The following is a 12,309-nucleotide window of genomic DNA, read 5'->3' as shown; positions in this document are numbered from 1 at the left end:
AAATGCAATTATACAAGTCACGCTGTACAACTCCCATTGGGGATTGTTAGCTAAAAAGATTTGGAGCCACAAAATGAACCAAGTGGGAGAAAGGTTGAAATGGAACCATATTAAAGAGTGAAGACCGAATACAAACATGCGGCAGCATTTACACTTTTTAAATCGAAGGAGAAGCTCATTTTCCAAATGTAGGTCAAATGTACCGGCTCATCCCTTCAGGTAACTGCAGGTCTCTTTGCTGAGAAAATTCAATTTCTGAAGAAAGAGGAGAGACAAGAACCTCACCTGAGGAACCAACATCCTGGCGGCCAAGCCCTGAGAAATAAGAGCTCTTTGCTTCAAGCTTGGGCTGTGCTGTTGATACAGGTGAGCACCATCATACTGACTGTATTTCTATACCGCTACCAAACAGCAGCGTGATGTGCTTTGTGAATATTAGCTGGACAAGGTGGTGTTGTAATATCTTATATGGTACTAAGTCCAGTTGGTGGATGAGAGAAGCTTTTGAGCTACACAGAGTTCTTCTTCAGGTGAATATTAGCAGTTCTGGAATGGTCTACACTAGCCTTTTATTTCAGAATTAGCCAAGTTATTTTGAAAAAAAAATGACTCCGTCCACATGACCCAATGTTTTTGTTGTTGTTTTAATGGGCTCTTTAATTCGATTTCTGTACTCCTCCTTGGCAAGTGGAGTAGCGCTTAAATTGAGATCGCAATCCTGGGTTAAAAGTATTGTGGACGCAATTTGACGTTATTGGCCTCCGGGAGCTATCCCAGGATGCTCCCTTGTGACCACTCTGGACAACACGCTCAACTGCATTGTACTAGCCAGGTGGGCAGGAAAAGCTACCCCTTTCGCTATCTCATCTGTGTTTTCCATCTCTTCAGGCCCTAGACTTTGTTTTCCTTTCTGCTGGCCTTGCTGTTTTGCAGGTCTATGCAGATGTATTTTTCTTTCTCACGGCCGCTCGGGCACATTCAAGCCCCCGTTTTTCTTGGCTGTGAGCACTGTCCTTGGGCAGAGGCCAGCGTCTTATCTTCGCACTGAGCTAGCCACAGTGTTGAGTTGACTTGTTCTCTGCTCTTTTCTTATTCTTCCCCCCTTCTCGGCATCTTGTAACCTACAAAGGAAACTGTCGCTCCTCACTCACACATTTAACCCTTCCCAGCATGCTTTGCAATGCTTGCAACAGTATTAGCCACATACAATGCTGATCTGCCCTCCCAGGGGACCTACAGGAGAGAGGGGACCGTTGAGGTGTGACAAGTCCCTCACCACGTCATCATCACCACCACAGGAACTAAAGAAGAATTTACTCCATTTCATAAATTTATGGCATAAACTGATCTCTTGTTTGGGGAGCGGGAATTATTCCTCCTCTTACAGGACATTGAAATGCTGAATATACCAGGAAACATTGTTAGATTAATTTTCATTAATTATAACAGAAGAACAGTGCCTAAGGAAAATAGACTGCACTGGAAATTTCAGTTCAACGTTTTAGTTGATATATTTATTGATTTTGACTCCTAACTCATGGCATGATTCTGGTAATCTGTCACTTACTCATGTTCAGGACTGATATACGTAGTATGATGGTATTTTTGTCCATGGTCTTGGCTAAACATTCACCCTACGTGAGGAGTGTGTATGTCATTTAAAAAGCAAATGGGCTGACATTGATTACACTGCTCTACAGCCAAAATGCTTCTGAAATAAATGTAGTCAAACTTTACTAATTCTGGGTCACTGAGAATGAAAATGATGCTTAAAATTGTTGATTGGCTCTAGTTTTCAAGATATGCTGTTGGGTCAGTATACACGACCCTTGACTTGGGAATGGCGGAGGATAAGTGAGTTATAAAGGGAAGGGATCTCAATTTAAACCAGAAATGACTAAAATACATCTTTGACTGAATCTATGAATAAATCTATGACTGGGTTTGGACAGTACTTGCTTTTTAGGCAAAACAATGAATGATGCAATCTGAAGCTGGTATTGCATCATAAATGATATGAATTGCATCATATTATTCCTAGAAGTCATGGATGATGCAATCATAACGAAGCTTACATCACTCTGCTGAACAAATTGCCTTATATCAGCTCTAGAAATCATAGTGTCGTGCTCTCTTATTTGTCAATGTTTGATTTTGCAAAGGGACACATTTCTGATTAGCCAAAGTGAGCAGAGATGCCTCGTACATGTGTGAACAGTGCAGATAACTTCTGCTATGTTTGTGGTGAAGTGACTTTTGCATCACAAAAGCGCAGTATAACCATGATGGTTAAGAAAGCCTATCACCTTTATTTTGGCTGCAAAATTGGAGATCAGGACAAGAGGTGGGCCCCACACATATGCTGCAACATTTGTGCAAGAAATCTTCGCCAGTGGTTGAACAGGAAAAGGAAATCTATGCCTTTTGCAGTGCCAATGATTTGGAGAGAGCCAACAGATCATAGCAGCAATTGTTACTTCTGCATGGTGCCTCCAGTTGGGAAAGGTGTGTCAAAGAAGAAAAAGTGGACTGTGCATTCTCCAAACATTCCATCAGCTATACGCCCAGTACCCCACGGAGAAGGACTGCTGGTTCATGATGCACCAGAATCATTCTCACTTGAGTCAGACGAGGAAGAGGAAGAAACCTCTGGTCCTGAACCATCAATGTCACAGGACCCACATTTTCTCCCATCCTCCTCCTCTGAACCACACCTCATAACACAAGGTGAACTGAATCACCTTGTCAGGGATTTGGAACTACCCAAGAGTAAGGCAGAGCTGTTGGGCTCCAGACTACAGCAGTGGAATCTCCTGGCAGGTGATGTGAGGGTTTCCATGTTCCATGACCGTCAAAAGGATCTTGTCCCATTCTTCATGGAAGGTGATCTTGTAGCCTGCAACAACATCAATGGAGTGATGGCAGCCCTCAACATCGTTCACGATCCAGATGAGTGGAGACTGCTCATTGATTCATCGAAGACGAGTCTTAAAGCTGTTTTACTGCATAATGTCAATGTTTTGCCATCAATTCCAGTTGGTCATGCAGTCCATATGAAGGAAACCTATGACAACATGAAACAACTTTTGAGGTGCATAAACTATGACCAACATCAGTGGCAGCTTTGTGGCGATTTGAAGGTTGATGCTCTCTTGCTTGGTCTGCAGACTGGATAAACAAAATACTGCTGTTTTCTCTGCGAATGGGATAGTCATGCAAGAGATTCCCACTACATCAAGAAAGATTGGCCACTCTGACAGTCATTCGAGGCTGGGAGGAAAAGTATTCTGCATCCACCACTTGTTGAATCAAGGAAGATTTTGTTACCAGACTTACACATCAAGCTGGGTCTGATGAAGAACTTTGTCAAGGCCATTGACAAAACACAAGCAGCTTTCAAGTACCTCCAATGGAAAATTTCCAAGGTTAAGTGAAGCTAAGATAAAGGAAGGTGTCTTTGTTGGTCCTCAGATTCGTGAACTTCTTCGAGATGATGCATTTGACCATGCACTGCGTGGCAAGGAAAAAATGGCATGGAAAGCCTTCCAGTTAGTGGCAATACATTTTCTCGGAAACAGCAAGGCAGACAACTACAGGTTGTTGGTGGAAAACCTCCTCAAGGCATACAAAAGCATTGGTTGCAACATGTCACTGAAGATACATTTTTTGCACTCTCACCTAGATTTTTTTCCACCGAACTGCGGAGCAGTGAGCGACGAGCACGGCGAGCGATTTCACCAAGACATTGCAACAATGGAGAAAGGCTATCAGGGCAAATGGAGCCCATCAATGCTGGCAGACTATTCCTGGACAGTGACAAGAGATGCTCCATTTAATGAATACAAGAGACAAGCCAAGAAGCACCGAGTAGACACTGAATAGGACTAAACTATGTACATAATAGATTTTTGCTTTTTGTTTCATAATAAATTTTATTTATATAACCCTTTTGCTGATTTTTAAAGTGTTAGATAAACAGGACAGGTGAAATATTATCATGTAAAGCAACCATAAACACATGAAAAGACCTAGGTCTACAATTTATGATTAAAACTCTACTATCTGCACAGTATACATAGTCATAAAATGTAAAAACTTAAATATCTTAGAAACAGTAGCCAATCAGTTGTTTTAATTGTCATATTTGAATTCAGCACATCAAAATACAAAATAAATAGCACATTTTATCTCTGAAGCAGACGACTTCTCAAAAATTGTAGACCAGTGTTATAAGTGATAGCCAAAAAGTTGTGATAAGTTACCAAAAGAAATAAGAGCAAAACGCATTGTAAGCTAATATTAACACTTTCAGTACCTTTACAACTTAGATGCTTCTCACCACAGGCTGGCTGGTTGCCCTTCAGCCAGGCTCTCCCCTTTGATCAGTGCGTCAGTCACTTGATGGTGGCGTTTTAGATGGAGGTGGAAGAGAGAGAGCATGGCAAATGTCTCTCCCTTTTATAAGGTTATTTCTTTCTTCCTGGCTTTGCCCCCTACCCCCTTCAGTGTCAGGTAGTCCTAGGCTGGGATGGGTTTGTGCCAAACACACCCTGATGAGGTATGAACTACCCCTCTGCTCCCAGAGCATTTTGTCTGGACTGGTTTTAAGCCATGAGGGTACATTTTCAACATTATAACTATATACATGAAATTACAGCCAGTACATTACTATAACAATGATGATCAGTGCATCATGAGCCCTCCAAAGACAGCCAACATGACAAAATTTGCATTGGATGCCACACAATCATATTATAAGGATGAACATGAGGGTGCTGGGTGTTCCCCCGAGGTGTCACAGAAATCAATTTGCAAGATGCTGAGTTCTGCTATCGCTCAGTGGAAGGGTGAAAGTATTGTTAAATAAACATTTCTAATTCACAATTATAAAGTTCCATGGGAGAAATATTTCCAGGGGGGCGGGGAGGAGGAGGGAGATGCTTTCATCGAAATCTTTCTTTTGCAAACTATGGATTAAATCTACTTTACATTCAGTTTCCTGTGTGTGTGTTAAACTGCGTGGCTTCAGAACCCAATCTGGCAGGATTAATCATCTTAGCCATTGTTACTCTTGTATTTGCCTTCAACAGAATAACTGACACGAGTAAAGATGACTGAGAAGAGTCAGTCTCTGCACAGTCATGCACTCCATGGGCGCTGCATTAGATTTCGGCCATGCGGGGCTATGATCTCATACAGCAGGAAGGCGATTCCTCTGGGTGGTGGAGGTTGGTTGAATCAGGACAGTTGTTTGTACTGTCTGCACAATAAAAAAAGCACTAATTCCCCAGGCTCATCCCCTTCAGAGGAGAAATCAAGAGAGACACAGCTTTCCATGGAGAAGGATACAAGTATGAGGACACCTATGCACTTAGAACATACTCTCCTCCTCTATTTACAAAGAAAGATTGTAGCAGCCGCTCATCCATTCAAGGAGATGCAGGTCTCTTCACTGAGAAAGTCCAGTTTCTGCAGAAAGAGGAGAGAGAAGAACATCAGATGAGGATCCTGAGTTCTGGCGGCAAAACACTGATAAATAATAGCTCATTGCTTCAAGCTTGGGCTGTTCTGTGGTTACAGGTGAGCACCATCTTCCTGACTGCATTTCTATACCACCTTCCAAAGAGGGGCATGAACGTGCTTTGTGAATATTAGAGGGACATGATGGATGATGTAATCTCTTCTATTGGATAAAATTCTGTTGGTGAATGAGAGAAGCTTTTGAGCTACACAGAGCTTTTCTGCAGGTGAATATTTACTGTTTTAGCTTCTCCTTCCCACAGCAGTGCCAGTCGGCATTTATAGCACCATTTAATAGACAGGGAGCTTGAGATCCATGTCTTGTGACAGGTCCTCAGTTGGGGATCTGCCCCACTAAAATAAATGGAGCTACCTTGATTTAAACCAGCTGAGGATCTGGCACAGTGTGCCCCAAATGAGGTGGGGAGTGGTGACAGAGTCTTACAAGCCCAGATCACACATGCCAGATTGTTTCTATACTCTCGAGTTCAGGGACAGCATCTTTTCCCCCTCTTCCCCTCCCAGTGCCTTTCTTGTTCCTATATTATCATCAAACACTCATTATGGAATGCGGAGGGTCACTCCCCAGTTAGGGTTTCACATCAGCCTGGTTTTGCCCCTTCCTGAGATCCACCCTCCAAAGAGCTGTATTTTATTACTGCTACTTAACATCAGGAAACAGAAAAGGCATTGCCAGTCGTTGACCACATCATCATCACCACCAGAGGAACTAAGGGAGAATTTACTCCACTTCATAATTTTCAACATACACTGATTTTTTGTGAGGGGATGAAAATTGTTTCTTTTCCTACAGGTCATTGAAATGCTGAATATACCAGGACATATGGTGTGACGTTATTGATACGAACTGTGACTGTGTATACCATTGTTGTAACCAAGATTCTGTTGTGGGACCAAATCTTGTAAATGGGAGATTAAGTAAGCTGTCTAGAAGGAAGTTATGATTTGCTGGTTATGATTATGATACCTGTGTGCATGTATCATGTTTGTATTTAAAGTTATAAGTATTGGTTCTGTACTGTCTGTATATCAAATGTTTGCTATGCTTCTGGGTGACACCCTACACAATTTGTCATCAGCACTGCCTAGCCTGCTTGATGATTCATTAAGGACCATGGGCTATACAACTGACCCATTGAGAGAAGGCAGATACACTTTGTGACTCAGAAAGACGTACAGGGACTTGCCTATGGACAGAACTCTAAGGTTTTTCCATGCCATGTACTGGGAAGCTTGTATTTGAGACAAAGGAAACACAAGCCACATGGCAAAAGGACTATAAAAGGAAGCTGCATCATCTCCATTTTGTCTTCAATCCTGCTTCTTACGTCTGGAGGAAATTTGCTAGAAACTGAAGCTCTGAAATAAGGACTGAATGACCCATCCAAGCTGTTGATATACTCCAGAGACTTGATTTGAATCTCCAGTTTATTCCATCACTGCTACAAGCCTGAACCATGAATGTTGCCATTACTGTATGTCATTGATTCTATTTAACCAATTTAGCTCTCATCTATATTTCTTTCTTTTTATGAATATATCTTTAGATTTTAGATTCTAAAGGATTGGCAAGAGCGTGATTTGTGGGTAAGATCTGATTTGTATATTGACCTGGTCTGGGACTTGGTCAATTGGGATTGGGACAACCTTTCTTCGTTTACTGGAATATTGGTTTTCATAATCAGTCATCCACATAAAGAGTGATGCTGGTGGTGATATTGGGAAATTGGAGTGTCTAAGGGAATTGCTTGTGTGACTTATGGTTAGCGAGTGAGGTAAAATCAAAGTCCTCTCTGTTTGGCTGGTTTGGCATGCCTTAATAGTAAAGGAACTCCATCTTTGACCTGTAACTGCCCTGCTCAAAGCAATTTGTCCTGAATTGATACTCTCAGTAGTGTCCCGCCAGAGGCACATTCTTCCATATGGATAGATTAATTTCCATTAATTCTAACAAGAGATCAGTGCCTAGGATACTAGACTGAATTGAAAAATCTCAGTCCAAGATTTTAGTTGATGTACTTTTTTTTTAGTTGATGTTCGTTTTGACTCCTAAGACACGGCATGATTCTTGCTATTGACAGAAGTGAAATACAGAACTTAAGCATCATAGTTAAGTTCTGGTATTTCACAAGATGGGATATGATAGATAGCCAAGTTCTGATATGACAGATCAGACCAATTCTGTAACAGAGATATGGGCAGTAATATTAGTCATTGCTCTGATATAGCAGAGGGAGGTCTACATGAGTATCAGTGTTCTCTCCTTGGACCGAGACTCCTGGCACTTAGCTCTGAAGTCTACATTTAACCTTAAAATTTCAGCATGTAACCAGGAGAGGAAGGGAATTTTCTGAATATTTATGGTATTAATTCACAAGACTTAATTAACTTTTAATGCTATGTTCTTCCAATTCAATTGCCCAGTTTGTTTTTTGTTCCTAGACTCAACCCATGGCAGACACAGGTTGGAAAAACCAAACGACCATCACAGAATTGATCCTTCTGGGATTCGGGGATCTCCCTGACCTTCAAATTCTTCTTTTTCTAATGTTCCTACTGATCTATATTGCAACCGTGGCTGGGAACACTCTCATCGTGGTGCTTGTTGTGACAGATCAGCACCTTCACACCCCCATGTACTTCTTCCTGGGCAACTTGTCCTACTTGGAGACCTGCTATACCTCGGCATTCCTGCCCAGGTTACTGGCCAGTCTCCTGACTGGGGACAGAACCATCTCAGTCAATGGCTGCATCACACAACTGTATTTCTCTGGTTCTCTGGCTGCTACGGAATGCTATCTCCTAGCAGCGATGTCCTATGATCGGTATTTAGCGATATGTAAACCCCTGCACTATTCAACTCTTATGAATAACAGGTTTCGCCTCCAGCTGGCTGCTGGGTCATGGTTAAATGGTTGTTTGGCCAGTACAGTCTTTATATTATTCATATCACAGCTAATATTCTGTGGCCCAAATGAAATTGACCATTTCTATTGTGATCCCATCCCACTGATGGAACTCTCCTGCAGTGACATACACCTGAGCATATTGGTGGATTTCATAATAGTCTCCGTATTCACCCTGCCTCCATTCCTACTAACCCTGACTTCCTACGTGTTTATCCTTGCCAGTACCCTGAGAATCCCTTCCACCACTGGGAGACAAAAGGCCTTTTACACCTGCTCCTCTCACCTCACTGTGGTGACAATTTTCTATGGAACCATATTCATTGTCTACATGCTACCGAAAGGTGATACACTCAGAGATCTGAAGAAAGTGCTCTCTCTTTGCTTCACGGTCCTAACTCCCCTGGTAAACCCCCTCATCTACAGTTTGAGAAACAGAGAGGTCAAGGAAGCCTTGAGGAAAGCAGTCAGTAAATGCGGCTTTCACAAAAAAAAAACATGTAGAGACTCTAAGATAATAATTTAGCCTGAGGTTTTGAAAGCTGCCTGGGTGAATGAAGCAATCAGTCTGTGATGCACTGTACCTCAAAATAGCACCCTGTAACCCTCATATTCATTTTTTTTTGTATTTGGTTGTGATATTTTATAAAAAGCATTCCTTGTAAGGTATCATATGAAAGGTCATTATTTGTTGAAACTCATTGCTCTGTCAAAATATGTATATCATCATTTTATATGGAGTTATGAGATTTTGGTTATATGGTTGTTATAGAAATATGTTGGAAGTCTGGGAGTTGCCTACTGTTAGTTCCCCAGTGACAACATAGGAGCTGACCCACACCCAGGCGAGCGTTAAATGACCATCACCAACGATTGACCAGTCGGGGAATTTTAAAAAAGAGGTCTACAATTCTGTAACAGGTAGTTGCGCAAGCACCACAGAATGGGAATTGCTCAACTCTCTGACTTATCAAGTCCCACCAGGACATGTTTCGGCCAGTATTTTTCCAGGGACATGAATTGAGAGTATAAAATAAGGTACAGTGGCATCATCAGACCACCTCTCTCCTCCCAAACCTATTCCGGAGGCAACAAGAATGCTGGGAAGACAAAGGCTTTGCACAGGGGAGGTTGGTCCCAGGCTGAGAAGAACTGTAACCTGGCTGCAACATGCAGTGGGGTGTGAAAAGCTTTTTGATTCAAATCTTACTGAGTCTGATAAAAAGTAAACACGCATTCTAAATCCTAAACTTTATTTCTAAGGCATAAAGTTCAGAGATAGATTTTAAGTGATCATAAGTGTTAGGTAACTACCTTTCTGGAGTTAATAAACTTATTTTAATGTTTAATCTTAACCAGTTAGTTTGTCTAAAATGCTTGGGGAATCTGCTCAGATTAAAAGGGCTGGTGCATGTCCACTATCCTTTCATGAACAGCCAGGCCCCAGCAATGACCTCTGGACACTTCACTGAGAATAGCTTTATAGCTCTTTTCTGAACTAAACCTGGCTGTGACCAGCTCCAGCAAAGCCACAACACCAGGCTCACAGGGCCCTTGGAGGCAGGATGGATGGGCAAACAAAGAGCTAGACTCACAAGCCGGATATACTGGGACTGTTCAGATCCAAGTGGGAGTTTTCCAGGGCACCCGTAGAACTGAGGCAATTTCTGGGGTCAGGTCTGTCAAATGGTTACTGACAAGGGACTCTGCATGAGGCCCTGCAGAGCACCAGCTGCTCTGCTGGCACCAACTGCGCAGAGCAGTTCAAAGGGATGGGAACTGTTACAATGAGTGTCTCCAAAAATCACTGCAACAAGCGCACATCCTGAGAGGGCTCGTTCTCATGACACAGTGTCCTGCCAGCCCCAGATGTCTTGGATAGCATGCAGGGGCGCTCCTCAGGGCATGACGTAACCTAGGGTGAGGGGAAGTGGCTACCACCTAGCAACGAGCAGAACTGCTGTGGTGCTAAATATGGCAGTGCTGGCTCAGCCTCTGTGAGCATGTCAGGATTTGGCCAGACGCAGGGGATTTGGGCACTAGTGAGAACTGTACCACTTCAGCACCGCAAAAAGAATTTCCCAAGTGACCTAACAGAGTTTAGTGTCCATCTCCCATTTTAAAAGGCTTTGGGTGCCTAACGCCCTTATATTTCACCTAGAATCTCAGCCTGGAGAGCCACTCGGCCTCTGTCACTGTGGCTTCAATCTATGTATTTCCATTGGAAACAGACTCTGCAGCAACAGAAATGCATTGATTAATGATAAACCCCTGCTAAACCTTTGAGACTCGCTTATGTTGTATGTGTAGTTGTAGCCACTAATGTTGCAATCATGCTGTTGTATGATTTGGTTCCCAATGGTTATCATTTCAAACTCCGCACACCTAGCAATAGGTAAGAAATGAGGAAAGATGCAGTTATTCTGTGTAGGGCCACTAGAGGGACGAGGGATGGGAATGATGCAGTCAATGGACAGAAGCCAAAGTGGAAGGGCAAGAAAGCAGAAATTATGTTCCCAAATGACCAACATTGGGAAGTGTATAGGGAGGTGAAGCTGTATAACGGTGTATAAGTGGTGAGGAGAGAGCATTGAAGAGCAAAGGAGCTTTATGCTATGAAATGAACTGTGGATACTAGCAGATATTATGGAGTGAATTATGGGCTGTTATACTAAATAATGTCCACCAGGTTACATGAGTCAAAAATGGGAAAGAGACAGCTATAGCAAGAAGAATCCACTAGAGCATTGGTCTCCAAACTCTTTTGATCGTGCACCCCTATCAGTAAAAATGTTTTGAGCACGCACCCCCAATATATGTATATTTATTTATGTATAAATTAGATACATGTACTACTGTACTAATATATTATGTACATTATAAAACATGCAAAAATATAAATTAAAAAAGGATGAGATAAAAATGAAATAAACAATATTTCTTAAATATTTTATTTTATTTATTAACTGTACATAAAACTTTTTTGCTCTCACAAAAATATTATTATTAATAATATTTTAGTGAGAGCAATGTGATTGAATATGCTTCATTATGTCTGAAAATCTTGGTTTATCACTTTGTGAGGCATCTTTTTCAGCTATGACAGCCATTAAAACTAATGTGCGAAATAAACTGAACTTAGAACTTAGAACCAGACCTTCATATCGCTGTATCACAAAGATATGTAGATCCAAATGGAAGAAGTGCACCGTTGGCTGCGCTTACTAAATCACGATACTCATTTTTCAATCTCATCCACCAATTATGCAAAGGTTTTTGTTGAAATTCGGCAAGTAAATTTCCATCTTCCCTGATATCAATCAGTTGTTCTTGCAAACTAAGTGTTGCATTTTTATATTTTTAACAAATGGGTTCAAAACCCACTGAAACTCTTTGTTTGGAAGATTTTTAAACAGGTTAGAAAATTCTGTTTCCAAGTTTTTTAAGTGTGCAGATATGAGAGTTTTTATAGGTGATACACTTACATAGTTTTCGGCAAGAAAATCACATAACGATGGAAACATTTCCAAACATCTGTTTTCAAAATGCTCTCTCCATAGCACGAGTTTCTTTTGAAAAGCAGTTACTTTCTCACTCATTGTTAAAACATCACCTTTACCTTGAAGGGACAGATTAAGTGTGTTTTTTTTTTTTTAAATATCTGTTAGGTAGCATACTACTGACAGCCACGTGTCTTCACAGAAAAGGTCAGCAAATTTGGAACACTAGTCTTTTTGTAAAAGAAAAATGCATAACTGAACTTTAAGTTCGACAACTCTTTTAAGCACTTTGCCATGAGATAACCAGCGAACCTCTGTGTGGTACAAAAGCTTTTCATGGTCACTCTCCATCTCATTACGAA

At 41.5% G+C, this 12,309-nt stretch overlaps 1 protein-coding gene across 1 annotated transcript; it reads left to right on the top strand.

The window, feature by feature from the left end:
• Positions 1 to 7,992: 7,992 nt before the first annotated feature.
• On the top strand, positions 7,993 to 8,973 carry LOC128847980 (olfactory receptor 6N1-like). The gene has a single exon (XM_054047697.1). It carries the CDS (start codon positions 7,993 to 7,995, stop codon positions 8,971 to 8,973), a length of 981 nt encoding a protein of 326 aa, XP_053903672.1.
• The last annotated feature ends 3,336 nt before the right edge of the window (positions 8,974 to 12,309 follow it).

The sequence above is a fragment of the Malaclemys terrapin genome, chromosome 13 (genome assembly GCF_027887155.1).
Source record: "Malaclemys terrapin pileata isolate rMalTer1 chromosome 13, rMalTer1.hap1, whole genome shotgun sequence".
NCBI classification, from domain to species: domain Eukaryota; kingdom Metazoa; phylum Chordata; order Testudines; family Emydidae; genus Malaclemys; species Malaclemys terrapin.
The sequence above is the reverse complement of the archived record's forward strand: the minus strand, read 5'-3'. Positions and strand labels throughout refer to the sequence as shown.